The sequence below is a fragment of the Mytilus edulis genome, chromosome 4, assembly GCF_963676685.1.
Source record: "Mytilus edulis chromosome 4, xbMytEdul2.2, whole genome shotgun sequence".
In the NCBI taxonomy this organism is placed as follows: Eukaryota; Metazoa; Mollusca; class Bivalvia; order Mytilida; family Mytilidae; genus Mytilus; species Mytilus edulis.
In genome coordinates, this window is record NC_092347.1 from 13,318,418 (window position 1) to 13,339,195 (window position 20,778).

General features: G+C 31.7%; 1 protein-coding gene across 3 annotated transcripts in view; it reads right to left on the reverse strand.

Annotated features, from left to right (window-relative positions):
* Window positions 1-3,501: 3,501 nt before the first annotated feature.
* LOC139518998 (histone-lysine N-methyltransferase NSD2-like) overlaps window positions 3,502-20,778 on the reverse strand; it is a 28,929-nt gene continuing 11,652 nt past the window's right edge. For 2 of the 3 annotated variants that reach the window (XM_071310709.1, XM_071310710.1), the window contains exons 8-20: window positions 20,248-20,485; window positions 19,204-19,404; window positions 18,579-18,764; window positions 16,692-16,848; window positions 16,071-16,199; window positions 15,554-15,633; window positions 14,739-14,851; window positions 14,086-14,355; window positions 11,114-11,235; window positions 9,630-9,766; window positions 9,098-9,204; window positions 8,177-8,387; window positions 3,502-7,028 (exon numbers count right to left, since the gene is read on the reverse strand). In XM_071310709.1, the coding sequence (XP_071166810.1) occupies window positions 6,628-7,028; window positions 8,177-8,387; window positions 9,098-9,204; window positions 9,630-9,766; window positions 11,114-11,235; window positions 14,086-14,355; window positions 14,739-14,851; window positions 15,554-15,633; window positions 16,071-16,199; window positions 16,692-16,848; window positions 18,579-18,764; window positions 19,204-19,404; window positions 20,248-20,485 (2,352 nt within the window). In that variant the 3' untranslated portion in view covers window positions 3,502-6,627. Of the gene's footprint in view, window positions 7,029-7,120; window positions 7,230-8,176; window positions 8,388-9,097; window positions 9,205-9,629; window positions 9,767-11,113; window positions 11,236-14,085; window positions 14,356-14,738; window positions 14,852-15,553; window positions 15,634-16,070; window positions 16,200-16,691; window positions 16,849-18,578; window positions 18,765-19,203; window positions 19,405-20,247; window positions 20,486-20,778 lie in introns of those variants that run through there. The other variant, XM_071310711.1, reaches the window with a different exon arrangement.

The following is a 20,778-nucleotide window of genomic DNA, read 5'->3' on the forward strand; positions in this document are numbered from 1 at the left end:
CCTAACCTGGGACAGGCACATAAGGAATATGAGGGGTGAACAGGCTTGTGAACACTCAAACCTCCCCTAATCTGAGACAGGCACATAAGGAATATGATGGTTGAACAGGCTTGTGAACACTCAAACCTCCCCTAACCTGGGACAGGCACATAAGGAATATGAGGGTTGAACAGGCTTATGAACACTCAAACCTCCCCTAACCTGGGACAGACACATAAGGAATATGAGGGTTGAACAGGCTTGTGAACACTCAAACCTCCCCTAACCTGGGACAGGCACATAAGGAATATGAGGGTTGAACAGGCTTGTGAACACTCAAACCTCCCCTAACCTGGGACAGGCACATAAGGAATATGAGGGTTGAACAGGCTTGTGAACACTCAAACCTCCCCTAACCTGGGACAGGTACATAAGGAATATGAGGGTTGAACAGGCTTGTGAACACTCAAACCTCACCAAATCTGGGACAGGCACATAAGGAATATGAGGGTTGAACAGGCTTGTGAACACTCAAACCTCCCCTAACCTGGGACAGGTACATAAGGAATATGAGGGTTGAACATGCTTGTGAACACTCAAACCTTCCCTAACCTGGGACAGATACATAAGGAATATGAGGGTTGAACAGGCTTGTGAACACTCAAACCTCCCTTAACCTGGGACAGGCACATAAGGAATATGAGGGTTGAACAGGCTTGTGAACACTCAAACCTCCCCTAACCTGGGACAGGTACATAAGGAATATGAGGGTTGAACAGGCTTGTGAACACTCAAACCTCCCCTAATCTGGGACAGTGGTGTAACAGCACAACAAAAAAACACCAATATTAAGTCAGTACCTGTGTCATTGTATATAATTGTTTGAAATTTCAACCAATTGGCAAACAGGAAGAAGCTGCACAGCAGATCTGAAAATTGATAACTTGCCTTAACTCAACTTTATGAAGCTACAAAACAGATATAAATCATTCCCTTTCATAGAAAGCAAAGAAAACTTTTTTACAAGGACTCTCCCACTAATGAACCATAATGAAGGACAGCGTTGAGTGGTTTCTAGATCTGCTTTCACCATTGGCAACACAGATGACAAAAGAGCACAAGCTGAAAAGTTTGTTTGTTTTACTGACCCAGTATGAAAGGTAAAGGTTTTTATAATACATTGCACAGTATTGCACATTAAATTTGTAAAAAAATTTACCATTTATTTTGTGTCAGAAACCTATACTACGGCAAAAATTTGATCACAATCCAAATTTGCCCCAACTATTCAGGGTTCGACTACTGCGGTCGTAATAGGCTGCGCTAAGCGAAGCATTTTATTGTGTTTTGGTTTGTTTTTTCAAATACTATATGGCAATAAGTCAGCTATATTGACATATGATAAGGTGTTTGTCTGACAGGAATTATATGACCTTGACTTCATTGTCATAGAACTTTAAAAATGGAAAGTTTATGCTTATTGCTACATTGAAGATTTCTTCTTGAAACTTTTCAAAAATTTGAAATTTGAAAAATGTTTAATAAAAAATATGAACCGTTTAAAAAATATTGGACTAATCCCCCCACCCTTTTCAAACTTTTTGAATCCCTCTTGGAGCATTAACCATCAAACAATTCCAGTCTTTCCTTTATAGTATGTAACCTTATAGTATAATGTTAGAGAGATCCATAAACTTTCACACAAGTTGTTGTCTTAAAAATTCTTGTTTTGGCTCTTTTTTTGCACTCAATTTCTGCATGTTAGAAAATTATAACAAAATCATTGTTAGAGAGGTAACCCTAATGCAAAAATAAAATGCTTCGCTGAACACAGCCTTATACGACAGCAGAGGTCGGGGGCAAATTTGGACACAAAATTCCAGCTTGCTACGGTCTGAATTAGGATTATGATCAAATTTTTGACATGAGATAGGTTTCTGACACAAAATAAATGCGATCAAAGATCTTACAAATCTATTGCGCAATACTGTGCAATTGAACATTTCTTCTTGGAACTTTTCAAAAAGTCGAAATTATAAAATTTTGAAAAAAAATTGACCCCCCCACCCTCCATTTTTAAACCCCCTTTGAGCATTAATCCAAAAACTCAATCCCAGCCTGTCCTTTGTAGTACTGAACCTTTAAGTAATCCATACACTTAAACACAAGTTTTTGTCTGGAAACTAGAAAAATGCTTGTTTTTGACCCCTAATTCCTACATGTTTGAGGCAATTAACCCCAAACTTAATCCGAGACTTCCCTTTGTTATATGGAACCTTAAGAAATTATTGCTAAGTTTTCATTATTGCAAAAATGCCACAGGGTTATATTTCGAAATTGTAAATTTTACTCAATATTACAAAAATCAAAATCACATTTTAGTCTAAAATGACAAAATGGCAATTATAAATGCACATAAAAATTTCTGAATATCAGTATTTGTATCAACATGATGTAAGTCAGCTCTGTGTCAATAACACTAGGTACAACAAAATAAATTTGTATGCATCACCTGAATGTAAATGTAGAATAAGTTGAACAATGACTGCTTATTTATTCTCTGGTAATGACACATGTATCATGCATTACCCATTGCTCATGATCTTATGTTCAAGAATATTTTAATCTTCCACCCATGTATTGAGATGTGCCAATGCTAATAAACATGCATACCAAATATCATTTACCTACCACTATAAACTGACCTAATCAAAACTTTAACTTGTACACACGCTAAGCAAACTTTACAAAGTCAAAAGACCATGAGAGGGTAGTGCCAAAATTTTTCCAAGAAAACCAGATCTACCAATGCTAATACAACTGCATACCATACATTATTAAACTACCACAAGAGGATCTTCAAAATCTGACCTTATCCACAACTAATACATTGTTGACGACGCTGCAAACAATGCCAACATACCTGTCTTGAATCTCAACTTTCATCAAGGCGAGACAAAAAAATAAAACTTAAACAATTTCGAAACTGAAAACATCGACATAACACTACAACATTTTGTTTATACCTGCTCCGTCACTGACCTGTAATTTAGTGGTTGTTGTAAGTGTTTCTTTTTTGTTAATTTGTCCATTTACCAGGGGTTTTTTTTCTTCCTTTTTTGAATTATTTTCAGTAGGTGTTTTCTCATTGCTGAAGCCATATTGGGACCTTTATAACTAACATCTATTGCTATTGCGGAATATCATCTCATTGGCAATCCTACAACATGTTATTTTTATAAGTCTTATACATGTATTTTTTCGGCAGTAAGTAATCACATCTAGTAACAAGAATGTGTCTACTATTATTTTATGTTTGTTTTATTTGTTTGGGCTGACTTTGTCTTATAAATTTTGATGACATACAGTTACCAATACTAGCTTTAAACAAATTCAATTGGACTTAGGTTGATAGTTGTCGGATTGGAAATCAAACAACATTTTATCTTGTATGTTTGTTCCCCTGTAGATGTCATATAAATGAGTAAGTATTGCTGTCAACAAGCAGTAAATAAAGAAGAATATCTACCAGAAGCTTTAATTTCACAATTTACATAATAACACTTTACAAATGATGTATGAACAATTCCATGAAAAATTATATACTCCAGAATAATGATGAAATCAATGCTAACCTATAAATATAATGATTTATTTTAACTTTCATTTTACCTATTAAGAATTTATTGTAATGGTACTCCTGTTTTACCATTATATTAGAAAAACTTTGTACATAACATTTTATTTGTTGAGTTTTGCCTGTCAAAATCTAGTATAAACTCTTATTTCTTCTTCTGAACTCCTGTATATTTCTTAAATAAAATTAGAAGTACAGTCTGTTAACCTACAAAATCATACAATTGGTCTAAATCTTACTTATAGTATCATGAAAAAAGAAACATTGCTTTTTTTCCAAGTGTTATCAAATGAATTATCTATTATTGTGTAACCTTCTTACTTGTGATGTAAATTTCCATACTACTGACCAAATTTACTTTCTTTTTGAATATGACATTTTACTTCCCTGTTTCGCATGATTCACAATACTGTAAAACTGCTTTATATGAGGTGATCCGTTGAAATAATAGAGGGCAGAAAAAAAAATGTTTTTTTTATCTTTGAACTTGGGTCATAGGTCACTAATAGTTGTATGCCCATTTGATGTATGTAAAATTACTAGTTGTAGGCGAGTGGTTGGAAGACCGTATTATCCTTTCACCTCCATTTTAAATGAAAAAGTCCTTAATTATAAATCAAAAATCATTAAAATACTGAATAATAACTATATAAGAGGATTTACAAAAAAAAAGAGGATGTGGCATGATTGCCAATGAGACAACTCTCCACAAGAGACCAAATGACACAGAAATTAACAGCTATAGGTCAACGTACGGTCTTCGTCTAGTTTAAAAGTTTGTGCAATAATGGTTTACATTTAATAACAAACATGTAATTCAAATTTTAAATATATATTTTCTTTAATTCTAATAGTTACTATTCTCTTTTTTAACCATTTGATAACTGTACATTCAGCTAAAGAGTGCCCTTGCCCTTCTAAATTTTAATTCAATATACCTATTTCTTAATAAGAAAGCTGAAAGAAATTTAAATGGAAGGAGTTTTTGTGGAATTTGACTTGCATAACAGAAAGAATAATATATAATTTTACCTTTCCACACCTGTATTTTTAAATATAATTACAATATTTATAAAGTAGAACTAAAGTAATGTTAAGATATTAAAAATCAACTTTCACACCCATACTGTACAATAAAATATAAGTTAAAACCTCTGAAAGAATTTTGTCATAAATATTCCACCACACTAAAATACAATTCTAACAATTTTGTGTTAAATAAAATTTAGAATAAAACAATTTGAGAATTAACACAATAAAATACAATCATCTATTTACACACTTTATAACTAGCTCATGAATTATTTCACATACAATAACTTTACCAAGGTATTTGTATTTAGAATTGGAACTTTTTATTTCAATTTCAATTATTGAACTGATAACTTTCAACTGCTCTGTTCTCTACACATTATTTTTATAAACATTGGAGAGTAACACACAAGTTTCACATGATTGCATGGAATTCTCTTTCAATCTTTCATTCAAGTACATCACATTTCATTAAAATAGTGGACTGATTTTTTTTTAAAGAAAAGTATCATGATAAGATAAAAATTCCCTATCAGTTGTACTTGCAATATAAAGTTTATAATCTGCATTTAGTTTTCCCCATATCAGACTGTGAAAATAAGGACACTAGCATTATTCCATTGTCAGGTACCTATAAGTAAATTGAACTTAATTTTATTATCTCCCCTTGTACAAGTAGAACTGGATATTTTCCTTTAATCACATGCTACACTCTACTATCGTGTTTTCATCAATATTTGTAACGACAAGGCACAATGACAGATGGATTTCTATATACCCCTCCCCCTGTTACCAGTTTTGATCCTCCTAAAAGGGTATAACTTGAGCTAATAAAGTTTAATTATTAATAGTATTCAAAATTAAGAGTAAGTTTCAGAAAATATGTGCAACCTGATAATAATCTTGAACATATCACAAAGTGTCAACATTTCACTACCATAAATATCAATAGTTTAAAACTTGCAAGACACTTAAATAATGTGTCCAAATATAACAATAAAATGTTAACAATTTCACCCCCCTTCTGCATAATTCTCATTTTTTTTTAAATTTTAAATTCGGTTACCATAGAATGGATGCTTAATTGAAACACTGGTTATATCATTTTCAATAGTAATTTATATTTCTCTGCTTTTTTTTAAATTGTTGTTATTTATTTTGTTTTATTTGAATGGAAAATATTTTTAATAAAAAAAAAATCGACATAAGGTTTTTCAGAAAATAAAAGGATGAATAAATCATGCCCATCAAATATTTCTAGAAATTACATATAGCTATTCATACAAAATATTGAAATGTTTTCCTTTCTTTCTAAATTTATTCCATAAGAATATAAATGCCAACCATATATGTATGCCAATAAAGTAAATAAAAACTTTTTTTTTATCAATTTATTTATATAATATAAAGTTTTTTGACATTAATAAACACATTTGAAAATGGTAAAGTCTTGCCAAACTAACAGGCATGACAATGTGTGATAAAAACTAACGTAGAAACAGCTCCATTGGTATTATAAAAAATTTATGGTATTCCTACCATATTAAACACAATGATTATAATCGAGAATATTGGACTTAACTATAATATGAAGAAAAGTGATTTAGGTAAAGAGTTTATCATAATATACAAATTATATGCTGTTTCCTAAGTTTGCTGAGTAAATCTGAGGTCACATTAGGTATTTACATTATGTTTATTTTCAGGAAACACAGTTGTTGGATTAACTTCTTAAATGAGAAATGACAATACTGCGCTTATCTGATTAATCAGAATACTTTTAATTTATTGTCAACTTGTAAGTTAACAAAGAGAATACAACAAATATTGTAACAGGATGAATATAACGAATAATATTAAGATATTTACAAAAACAAAGTTAACAAGTTCTTCTCAAATTTGTTATTTGTTAATGAACAATTCAAGTATTATGAATACATGCAATGAAACTCCTTTTTTATGTGTGAATACAAGATGCATTATGGGATACTTGGTATGTCTATAACAAGTCCTGAGAATCCATCGTCATCGCTATCGTCAAACATTGGGGCTACGGCCAATGGATCGTCTGTACCCTGAGATTTACTCTTTCTGCCTCGTTTATTTGCCTTCTTTTTCTCCACTGGTTTGTTATCATCTTCAGAGGCCACATCTGATGACACTGAAGATCTGGTGCTGCTGGAGGCTCGTTCATCCTGATCAGATATGTACAGATCATTTGCCTCGGAATCTTCATGGTCAGTACAAAGAAGAAAACCTTGTACTTCCCTGATATTGGTTTCTTCGTGTACTGAACAGAATGAGTCAGGACAAAGGGCACATTTCTTGGTGGCTGGTTTACCACACTCATCACAATGATGCCACGGACAATCCCATTTACCTGTAATAAACAAAATACACATGAAACTGATCAATAATCACAATGATGCCACGGACAATCCCATTTACCTGTAATAAACAAAATACACATGAAAATCAATAATCACAATGATGCCACGGACAATCCCATTTACCTGTAATAAACAAAATACACATGAAGCTGATCAATAATCACAATGATGCCACGGACAATCCCATTTACCTGTAATAAACAAAATACACATCAAGTTGATGTCTATTCTATATATAAATAAATAATCACAATGATGCCACGGACAATCCATTTACCTGTACTAAACAAAATACACATGAAGTTGATGTATGTTCTCTATATAAATCAATAATCACAATGATGAAATGGACTATCCCAATTACCTTTAATAAACAAAATACACATGAAGCGGATGATGTAGATGATAGTTTTTCTATGTATGAACTCAACAATTAAACACTTTTTGAAGGTTACGCTTGTTTACCTTCTTTTGAAAGGATGGAAGTAATTTATTACTTGAGCGGTTTCATGGTAGAGATTATGTCCTCTATTCATGGCCAGTAACTTTAGTGGAAAGTTGAAATCATCCTTAAAATAAATTAATGAATGCCATCACGAGTTGGTCGACTGTTATTAAATATTTGATTCACAGATGATGATGGATTGTAACCACAAGTCTGTCCTCTTTTCCCCAAATGTGACCTACCAAATTATAATTATCACCAGGTTTGTACATACAATGTATATGAGCAACACAACAGGTGCCACATGTGGAGAAGGATCTACTTACCCTTCCAGAGTACCTGGAATCACATCCCCATACATGTCTTTTTGGGGTTTGTGTTTATGAAAATTTTGTAGACTATTCAGAGCAAACTTGAAATATTTCATTATTACAATATCTTCTTTTTCTTTATCATTCCTTGAGTATTGTTGTCTATAACATAGTTTTGGTTGTCTAGTGTAATTTGTACTATTTATCTAGCTCACTGGAGATTTAGATCCAACTTCTAATATGATTCCCTTTTTTTTCAATATTTCTGTGAATAGTTTTGACATACAAGTAGAAGCCCTTTTAACACTAATATCATGATTTTGGTTTCTTTAGTTCCTGTATTAAAATACAAAAACATTAACTATATCTCTTTAATACCTACCATGTGGAGGTTTGCTCAGCTTAAGACAAGTTAAATGATAAGATTTTGGACATCCATTCTTGTCACACATGATTAACTCGCCTCCCTCGCCACATCTGAAACAATCATCCTCATGGGTTTTCTTTACTTCAGTTTTTCTCTTTTTCCGTTTCTTTTTATCTTTACTTTTGGCTTCTTTAGATTTTTTCTCTTGAGCTGCTGCAGCTGCAGTCTGTCAAAAAAGATAAGAAATACATTTTAAATTATAAAACTTGATCTTTAAAAAGACTGCAATAGGTGAGCATACTTGTAGCTTAATGAAGCTGTTACACTAGTTCAACTTTGTGGTCCATATCCTAAAAGCTCTGTATTATAATACTGATCTATCAAAATAAAATGTACCAGTTCACAAGGTTTTATCAATTAGAAATAACAACCATAATGCAATAATTGAGCAATTATATTTCAAATATTTGTTCAGTGATTTAAGACGAGTTTGCCTTTTAGAAATGCCCATTTAATGTGATATTTGAATTCTTGAGGTAAAGATGTAGCGGGTTTTGCAAAGTTTTTCTTTTCTCTATTTGATCATCAAAAAAGATAACTGACATAGAATAAATCTTAAATAGTAAGATGCATAACCCAACACAAGGTCTGTATGGCACTTCATGTTCTAAGAATTCAGTTGATATTAAATTCCGTAAAAAAACAAATTCTTTGGTATTTGAAATATTAGAATTAAATAGTTTTTAGAGATTATTTAATTTGTCAAGGATATATATAATTAATGAGGCAGGGTGAGAAGAGCAAATAGTCAATTCATCTAGAAAAGCCTATATTTTAAGTCATTATTTACCTATGTGTAGACAAAGTCTATGTATTTAAAGAAATGAGTAAAGATCTTTAATTCCTACATTTATATAAGTGTAAATCCTGTTTTACCTTTGGTCTAACGCCCAGGAATCCACTACAGTTTGCAGCACCACAAGAACAACTTGTTTTGTCATTTCCCAAACATTCAAAGTTGTAATTGAATGTAAGCTCTGATCCTGTAAAAAAACAAATCTTAGTCAATAATTCACTAATGTTTCATTATCAAATGTTTTAGAATGCAAACCAGTTCTTGGTCAGACTAATTTTTGGTTTGTGTGATGCAGTTTTCCTGTTAAATACATTTAAATTATAAATCATATTTCATGATTACTGAACAACTGTCCCTAAATAATCAGATTAATTTTCTGGAAGCTGAGGCACTGATACAAATCTCTCTGATGTTAATTCAGAAATGTCAAACCTTGTGTTGTATCAATAATGAATACAAAAAAAAACCCCGAAATATATAATTACACATAACTCTTTAAGAAGTCACTAGTCTGAACAATAGAAATGCTTTACAAATAAAATTCTGAAAATATTCTTTTAAATCTAAATTTGAATATTGTGACAGATCAATGTGTTTGTGACAATGTTTTACCTGCTGGAATATCATGCAATGCAAACAGACCCACACGGACATCACCATTAACAGTCCATTTCTGTGTCTCACAATTAGGTTGACAACTATGGTTCATAAACCGGGACAAGTTGCCTTTAGGTCCAGCATCTATTATTCTGTAATCAAAAATTGTTATTAAGTGAGTAAACTGAATTCATGCAGCACTAAATTATGTTTGAAAGATATATAATCTTCAAAACTTTACATTAAAGTATGACCATTGAGGAGGGAAGATGTCTTATGCGTGATAGGTATGTATTTAACCAACAAAATCTAAGTTTTCCTTCTACAAGTTAACATTGATAATCCGGGACCTACTTTGATTCGTCCAACTCGGGTTAGTAGAGTCTGTCGAGTTTACTTGACTGACAACCGAACACTCTGAGTTTGACCTTTTGAACCTATCTGAGTTAACTCTACATCAACCCTGGGTCGGGGCAGGTTTAGTCGAGTTTCAAGATGGCGTCAAATAAATGCAACAACAAAAAATGATACAAAATAACTGGTTTTTTACTAAATACAGCCAGAGAAAAGGGTTGACAAGGGAACTTATGTTTGCCTGCATTATGGAATCAATAAATATAGTTCAAAAACGAAGGGCGAAAGATACCAGAGGGACAGTCAAACTCATAAATCGAAAATAAACTGACAACGATATGGCTAAAAAATAAAAGGACAAACAGACAAACAATAGTACACATGACATAACATAGAAAACTAAAGAATAAATAACACGAACCCCACCAAAAACTAGGTGTGATCTCAGGTGCTCAAGTGTGCATCAACTGTTGGTTATGTTTATAAATTAAAAAAAATCATAATTTTTTCTCAGAACAATTTTTTTTTTATCAGAAGCACACAGAATTAGGACTTCTCTTTATACTGACACATAAATGTATTTTTTTTTATCTTAATGCTCATCATATATATTTTTTTCTCACTTCCCTTTTGATAGTTAACTCGATGGAAGAGTTTTGACTTCGATTCGATTCGCACATGCGCATTAACACTGATGTTTTAACTTGAGTCAACCCGAGTTGGACAAATCGAAGTATGCCTAGGTTAATCAACAATTTATTGCACTTCATTGCAGTTGGTTTACTTATATTATAATTTTAAATAGTGTGGTTTGGAAAGTATATAGTTTGGGAAAGAAAAAGTGCTAAATCAACCTCTTGTTATGTAAAAACGTATAGAAATACATCAATGACATTGCCCCTAGGTCTTTTTAATATGTCCTGCATATAATTAGTTCAAAAAGGAAAAGCATACATAGGCTAGACAGAAATTTCTAAGCTTTTGTTCCACCAACAAAATGTCAACCAATTGTAATTCACTCCAGAATATTTTTTTTCAGTGCACCTAACAATAAGACACTTATCAACTTAATGTTGTATTTAAAAAAGAAGCTTAAGATACCAAAGGGGTATCCAAACTTTTAAGTGTAATATGGAGAAACAAACCTTTTATTATCTAATGTTAACATGTAGAAATTCATCACATTATCATCATGTGCTTGTTTAATTCTCTTTTTAACCTCGTCTTCATCAATTAAATCACCAACATATTCATTAACAAACTGTCCCTGAAATTATTAACATTATCTTAAACACATATTCTGCTGTAGTACAAGGATATTATTGTAAGATTGGTGTCTTCCAAAGAACCTGTTACCAATTAATAGAAGTAAAAATAGCTATGTTCACGTTTTGATTTAGAAAGTTCAAAACCAAAAAATTACTATGACAGATAAAAAATTAAAATACAGGTGTACAACTTCATGCCTGACAAACAGTTTTCCATAAATAAGATTATTAACATAAAGTATAACAGGACTGACAATGCAAGACAACAAAAGTTCTTCTTATGTGTTGCATGAAATATGTAAATTCAAATTAATCAATCCAGAATATTTTGTTTGTTCACTTATAAAGGTGAGACAGTCTATTCAGAACCTCTCAGTTATAAATTGAATTTGAGATAAAAAAAAATTTAAAAAAAATTAGGGGCACAGGACGTTTGCGCTTTTTTACCTGTAAAACGATAGGACATTTGCGCTTCAAATACTATGGACATTTGCGCTTTAAATTTTGATTCACCTGTAATAAATTGACCGGACTTTTGCGCTTTTTACCCATAGTTGTCTACCTGTAATTTTAATAAGAAGTAGTCAATACGTAAATAAATTTAATCTATATTTGTCATTAGTACTGCAAATGGTTCAGAATCCTTCCATGCCCACTATAATAAACAGTTCTATTCGACTCATCCTGCTATATTTTTTTTTTATCTTTTTGAAGAGTATCATTGAACAACAGTCGGTGAATTACCTTAAGATTTGTTATATTGATGAACAGGCACCCCAGTCAAGAATTGAGAAAGAGAAACGTGTTTATTTATTTTAAATGTGGGTGAAATACCAGTTAGAACAGATAACAAGAGCTAAATTCGTTCACTTCTAGGGCTTCAGATATCAAGCAAAAACTGACCTGTGATGAATGTACATGTTTTTATGTCTTTAGAACGTTTGCTATTAGCTCAGTGTATATAAACTTTTACACACATACCAATGTGCTATGAAATGTGCTATGGAATTATTTTTAACCATAAAGAAAAATTGAACTTAAATAATGCAAAAGCGCAAATGTCCTATGATTTGAAGCGCAAGTGTCAAAAAAAATAAGCGCAAATGTCCTATGAAAAAGCGCAAACATCCTGCGCCGAAAATAAGAGTATACAAGATCATAGATTAAAATCATTTTTAATTTTCATAATTTTCATTTTGTATTGCCTAATCTCATACAATAATTAATGCATTTTTTCTATTAAAGAAGAATACAATACATGTTTAATAATTATGACCTGTCAGTATCAGTGCTACGAAAACATTAAAGGGGCACTAGTTAAGCTAGATATATAAAAAATCAAAAGTATAATTTTTTTGTTCAATCATTTATGAAAGTGAAATAGTGAAATAACAATATGCTTTTATCAGTTAAAATGGTTCAATTTTGTCAAATTAAGCTAATAAACATTGATAATGAATTATTCACTTACAAGTGAATATTTTGACCTCATTAAATCCTTATTCATGTGAACTCCAACTTAACCCTGTAGAAAGAGATAGAACAATGCATGCATTGTCAGTGTATGGTTATTTAAAGGAAAAGAATGTCAACATTGAAAGTGAAACAAAGGTAAATAATTTGATTGACTGGTTTGATCCACAAAAACATACTTATAAAGGTTAAAATGACGATAAACATAAATTTTTAATCTATAATACAAAATTTAACAGACCTATAAAAATCCAATTGCACGAGTTGCTTAATCTATTAACCCTTTCACCGATTGCTGCCCAGACAGAAGCTACTCTGAGACGATGGTGTCCCTGGCTACTATTACTCAAATTGGAGATATTCATAATAAATGTCAATAAAAACTTGTTTATAGTTATTTGTGTATTTATTTTATTCACTAAGACCATGTTCACAGTTTTGTTCATGTTTTTGACAATTTTTTCTTCATAAAATATCAAAATTTTCAAATTTTCGTCATTATCAAGGTGAAATTCTCAAAATTCGACTCTTTCACCCCAAATCGTAATTTTTTAACCCAAAACGGCAAAATTCTGAAAATTTTTATGAGGCTGTACAAATTCCTCACACTGATCGATGTCCATTCCAACTGTTTTGTACATAAAACGACATTTTATGTCAAAAAAGTATACTAGTTTGGCTTCAATTCTTCCATATTCTTTCAAAAAAAATGTTCCCTCATTTCAAATTCTCGTAAATTCCGTAAATTTCGTCTGATTTTGACACGGTTTTCAACAAACGGAACCGCCATGTTTACACTTTCATACGGGTTATCCATCAAAGAAAGATAACCCACGTTTGCACTGTTTGAGCGGGAAACATAAAAGAGGTATTCCGATCCCGGTAAAACGGGACTCATCGTCAGCTGTCTGAAGCGTGAATCCCGGTAAACCGGGACTCGTCGGCGAAAGGGTTAATATCTTTGTTTATGTTTACATCGCTTATATGGTCATAAAAGGTCAACTCGATAGTTAATTACATGGCATCCTGGCTAAAATTCACACAAAACAAAACTACATCTTATTAAGACCATGTCCTGTAAACTGTTTATTTTATACTTTTGATAGTTTGGGGAAATGTTTAACATTGTTATAAATAAAATATGAGAATTTGAGTCAAATGGGTGAACATGAATTTGGCAGCTAGTGCCCCTTTAACATCACAAATTGTACATTTACAATTGAATTGTATTTTTGAAGAAATTATTATTACAGATTTTCAGAATTCAAGATCCTTGATTAAATTCATCTGTACTTTTTGAACCCACACATTATCTGTGTGCAAATGAAAAAAGTAACAAGTTAATATAATGCCTCTGACATTTGGTAAGGCCATACCTTTTTAACAGGAACATTTGTTTTTAGTCCCCATCCTTTGCCGGGAACTTTATAAGGTTCTGAGTCTGGATATTCCCGTTTCTGGTATCTCTGATTCTGACATTTCTCTCCGGCTGGACAGACAGCTGGATGACACTCATACATTAACATTCTGTTGAGACAGTCTGTGTCAGAACTACAGGGATTATCTTGTTCTGGTTTACACTCACACCGTGGAATCTCTGTCAGGTCTGCTTTGTAGATCTGCACGCTGCCTATTGGCAAATTTGTCTGTAAAGATATAAAGCAGGTTAGTAAGCTTGACATAACTTGAGCTTCAGATGTGTTTAAAGTTAGTTTTGTATCATGAAGATTCATGTAAAAAAAATTGCTTGCAAAAATTGGTTTGTTATAAGAATGTACATTTATTAAACTCAATCGTCAAAAGTGAACTAAATGTAATATTGATAGATCTGATATTGAAATATACACCATTATCATGAAAAAAGTGAGAGTAATCTGAACTCAGTTTCAACTGAAATAAAATTCACATTTACTACTGAATTTATAGTAAGGCAAATTTTGTATGAGAGGTGCAATAAATAGATTTTATACCACCTTGTAAAGAAATAGTCATGTGCAGATATAATGCTGGAGAACATAAAAAGCCTTACCTTTACATATTTAAACGGTGCTGGTTTTCGATCTTGTCTTTCTTTCTCCACTTGTTCTTTGTTGGCTTTCACTGCCTTCCATACTTTGAATGCCTCTGTTGCTTCATAAACACCTAAAACATTAACATGGCATTAGTCATGATAAAAATCCTTTAATGAATATTTATATTAAAATAGCATTGTATCACCTTCGGAAGTCATACAGCAGTTATTTCTTTACTCAACTGTTAAAAATAAGAACAATAATAATTGATGGAAACTTTTCAAAAATAAAGGAAAACAATTCCTGCTTAAAGAGACATCCGATTTAACCTCCCCATTGTGATAGGACATAGCTGCAACTTTATACATCCTGCATAAACAAAATTGATGCCCCATTTTGGTAATGGTTCTACTGTCTTTCAAAAAGTGACCATTGATCAAATATGTATAATTTATTACTGCAAATTCAGATATTATAGGATGTTTTTATTATTGAAAAACATGTGGCAGGATTATAATTGAAATAATTTCAAATCACATTTAGAAATTTTGAATATGAATTTAAAAGGATTTTTATCAATAAGGCTTTTTAGTCCAAAATGATAAAATCGCAATAAGAAATTCATGCAATAATTTTTAACTTACAGTAGTAACTTAGCAAAGGAAAGAAAAAGATCAAATTAAATAAAAATAAGAAGATAAGGTATGAGCTCCAATGAGACAACTCTCCATCCAAGTCACAATTTATAAAAAAAAATCCATTATAGTCGAGGTACTTCAAAAAAGTATATATACAATTGTATTCCAACTGGATAAAACAATAATTTGTTTACCTTTGCTAAATATCTTAGCTAAATGCTTATTTGCTGTGTTTTCTTTTGAGGCTTTGTCACCTTCTTGGAATGCAAAACACCTGCAAGATAGAGTAAAGGTGTAAAAAATTTGTGTAGCCAACAAATCCTCCCCATATATCATGTATATCTCTAGTTGAAATGCAAAAATGAGAAAAGCAGAATAAAAGTCAACAAGGTGTGTTTTGATGATCAAGAATAACACAAACTTCATGTAGTAATACCTCAATTGAACAAGGTTGGAGTTAAGAATACTATTATTTTGCAATAGGAAAATCAATTAAGATCTGCATTTCATGGTAAATGAAATTAGAAAAAAAGTCATACTTCGAACAGACTTTAGTAAATCTCTTCATCTGAGAAAGATTAAAAATTTAACTTGAACTTATCTTTTATTTAGAAAAAGTATTTTGACTCGAGTGTAGAAGCAGTGTATTTGGAGATAATTTTGCATAAGAATGCTGTCCAGTCTAAAAATGATATTTGTATTGCTACATACCTTCCTTTATGGATCCAATAATAATCTTTAGAACCAAAAAACTGTACAGGAAATTCTCCAACACCATGAGCTTTGTGCTGTATATTATGTGGAACATTGGCAGGATGACACACTTGACATGGCCACCATCTGTAATAGGTGTATTGGACACATTTAATGTTGTAAAAAACAGCATATTAAATTGAAATACTTTCATCAACGAACTCATGTAGTCTCCTTTAAATTAACACTGAACTTGGTTACCATTGCCAATTTACAGCTAGTCATATGGCTTGTAGAATAGTCCAAAGCCTTTTTTTTTTTATTTTGCTTGGCCATGCATAAAATTTCAGTTATCTATAATTGCTCATCACCCCATAAATTTTAAATGAAAGCCTTTGTAAGCTGCATCATATTGTTCAAAATTATCAAAACATTCAGGTTGTTTTATATTATCTGCAAAATGCCGAATTTTCTGTTTATTGTTGATTACTTATAACTTAATAGATAAGGATCAGCATGATCTGTGGTCTATTCAAACATTTATTAACTGCATTTGTATCAAATTCACTTTTCCTTATGTTTTATGACACCTTTGGAATAGTCTTGGAAAGTTCATTTAAATTAAATCAAATTAAATACCTGTATGTTCCTAACTTGACCCATACAATATCGCCATATAACGGTCTTTTCCCAGCAGCACACTCAGCACAATAAAAGCTTCCTTCTGTTGACTTAATCTTTACACAGTCTGCATGGAAAGCTGCTGGGCAACTCTCACAGCATATTAATGATCCACCTGTGAAATGACAGAAATGAGCCATACAAAATATTTATAGGAATTATCCCATTCTGATATTAAACTTTAATTGGTAGATGGTACAGGACCAGTACATGTAAAATCAATTTAGTATAATTAATATACCAAAAGTCATGATAGAAGATATAAAATACTTATAAAGGGTAATTAACCAGTGTGCTTAGACCAGTGGAACTTTGTTTTCTGAGAAAAAACTAGGACACCTTTACATGGCTTTATCAAGCTTAATGGTGAAATCTTCAACCTAAACAGTCAGGGCTCACGCTACCAGGCGACTTGGGCGAAGAAGTCGCCTTCCCGACCGTCACTTCGCTTTCCCCGACCTCCAAAAGCGAAAACAAGTCGCCCTGTTCTTGACGACAGTCGCTTTCAGTCGCTTGCGTCATCGGACATTTTCAATTTTCACCAAAGTTGATGAAACATCAATTTTTTACTGATAATTAAAGAAATTCAGACATAAACGATTCATTATCTTTAGAAAAGAGGTTGAAGCATTGTCTTCGCAGTGTGTAGCAGGTTATTTGATAAAAATACAACTTTTTATCACTTCGTGCATAATTTTTTCCGCAAGTCCCGGTGCTTGTTACTCGAAAACGTACATCAACCTTAATTTCGGCGGCAAAATAAGTTTGTTACTTCATTTAAACGTGATAAAAGTTGCCTCCAGTAAATGTTTAATCCATTTATTGCATTAAAACCGTCATGTTCCTTTCCAAATAACTTGTCAAACATCGTTTATTTTTGTAAATTTTCTTGCATTCGTCCGCCATTGACCGATTTCTAAACTACGGATCTGAACCGGACCAGCTATGACCGAAATCCGTACTTTTACAATAATTACTACGGACGCACGGATGGAACAGCTAACAGAAGAATATTGATCCCAAAGGGAAAAATTACGCATTCCACACGCATTAAGAGACTTTTGGTTACATCTAATTGATTGGTGTATATAATTCCCTATATTTTTTATAGATTGTTTCAAACTATTGATTAAAGTTGCTTAACTCTGAGACTATTCTACTAATATCAATATATTATGGCCCAGCTTAATAACTTTTATATTTTTTTATGAGAAACACTGAATTTCATACACAAGATAATTTTTAATTAAATTGTAATTGATATATTATAATTTCTTTACATTTTTTAAAATTATTTTTTTTTAGTGCTAGATATTTAGTTGGTTAGTTTCTCACAAGAACCTTAGTAAAACTTAAACAACTTTTAATTTCAAATGTTACTTTAATTGTAATTTTTTACTCATATGAATTGAACAACATAAAAAGAACATTATTTACACACGGCCCTTTATACTATTGTAAAATCCAAACATTGTAGCGCACCGCGCGAATGAGCACTTCTCTTTCAAATCTCACCACTTCTCCCTATCAGTTTCAAAAAGAGAAGTCACTTCTCCCTATAATTCTGAAGTAGTGTGAGCCCTGAACAGTACAACTTTAAAGGCTTTAAAACCAAAAGAAAATCTATAACTAGCTCTTGTTGGTTTTGTAGGCATTTAAATTTATTACAGCTACACGATAAATATCAGCACATGCTATACTGACTGTTCATATGTACACATCATTGTTTTGGTATTTAAATAAGCCTTATTGAAGGTGTAACTAATGAAAGACCTGGATGTTTGTTAAGCCTAGGAAATATATGTGACTATAAATGCTGGTTGCTTTTTAGGTTATCAGACTTACCATTGTTACAAGAGAAACACCAGGACACATTTACATGACTATGTACAGCCTTATTTGACTTTGATGGTTTGAAATGTTTAGGACAAACAATATTATAACCAGGCAAATTAAGACTTCCAGCTCCTATACAGAACTCTCCAACATGGTATGCTGTGGGACATCTCACACACCGCAATAATCTTGCACCTGAAAAATAACATATAATCTTTTATTCTAATAACAGTCAAGCTGCAACATTCTTACTTCTTTTAATTTAAGAGATCTCCAGATAAAATGCTCGACTGATGTCCTGATGTCTAAATATGAAATTGGTATTTACCGTTTTCCTGGCTTCAGTTACCTTACAAGCTAGAAAACTGAAAGTCGTACTCATTTAATTGCTCAAGTACAAAATAGGGTTCAAGATCACAAAACAATAATAACTGAATTTGCATATAATATTTGTCACTGGATTTGCAATAAATCGTTCTTCATTAACTTTTTATGTGTATCTGATTGTAAATTCCCAGTTATTGGTACTTTGGGGAAAAAAAAGGTTGAAGATGTATTGCATTTTTACTGGTTATGTATAATTTTATTGCCTCACACATTCTTATAAAATGATTGTAAGAAAAAGTGTTCAAACCTTTCGATGACTTGTCTTTCTTAGTTTGTTCAGCACAACAACTTTCACAGGCATGAAGTGGACAGGTAAAGTTTTTATTCTCACATTTAGCATACTGAAGGGATTTAACACAGTCCTCATGGTAAAATTTTCCACATTGTACAACACCACACTTCCTGGTGTTTGTGTCAGCTTTCTTACACTTAAAACAAGTGTGATTTCCTGCAAAAACAAAGAAAAACAATTTTCATTTGGTCTTCAAAGTTGATCATTTTAACATGCATGTTTTTGAAAATTAATGGAGTGAATTTTCCCCTTGTAGTCAGAATACAGAAAAATATACATGTAAATTAATTACAACCCCTTTCAGTAACAAGCATATTTGTATTCTCATAACATAAATAGCAGATTCCTTAAATGAAACATAAGTTATGAATTGGATATTAAATAAATGTGATTAGTAATATTAAGGTACTTCCATTCTGTGTTTGAAGATGATTGCGGTTTGTCATTTTGTTTTCCATTTACTGTTTTATAACACAATAAGGCTGGTTTTTTTTTCATATGAGTTGTTTAACACATTGTATATTGTCATAACTGTCCTTTTATAGCTTATTATAGAGTATTGGTGATGCTCATTGTTGAAGACCATAAGGTGACCCATGGTTGCTTAAATTCACTTCATTTGATCCCTAGTGGATATTTGTCTCATTGACAATTTACTACATCTCATAATATTCATGTACAAATTTGTTCCAAATTTCTTAAATATCAAATACATTTAAAATAATTGATCAATGTGATGTCAGAATAACTGCATACTGGGGAATCATTATTTGAGAGTTACCAATATCATGAATTGATAGGTAAAAGTGAATCACAAATTAATATTGTTAACAAATTACAAATTTTTTATAAGCTTGTATGCATACTTTTGCAAACCATTGGAATCAAACATCCATGAATATACATGTATTATGTTTCCTTAACATTGGTACACACAAATTTAAATAAATCGATCATTTTGTATAATGCAATATGAGTAAATTATTTGGAATACAGTACCTGTTGTACATTCATCACATTTAAAGTTCTCAGCTGCTGTATCTTTGAGACCAAGACAATTAGCATGGAAAGTGCCCAAACAAGGACCAGTACAGTCTAACAAATCTCCATCTTTCTCACATATCTGACAGATCTTTTCTGCTTTTTGAGGACCAGAAGAGGCTAATTTTAAAATCTCAAACTCAGGTTCTTCATTTTCAAGACCTGTAGGTTTAGGAGCAGCACTCTTTGAATTATCCTAGAATGTTAAAAAGAATGGTTACACTGAATTATTTATCAACATACAAGATTATTAATTTCATTTTCTCCCATATAAATAACTTATCTAACATGTCTTATATGGTTTTTACCAATTACATGACTTTCAAATAATTAGTTCAAGCTTCCAAAGCATAATGGTTTTATCCAAAAAGTTATTCTAAATTATTTCCCAAAATTGATCGCCCTGAAGATCATAAAAAACATTTTATTAAAATTAAGTATGTCAGTAAAGGCTTTGATTTTGTAAATATTGCCGGTATATTTAACGAC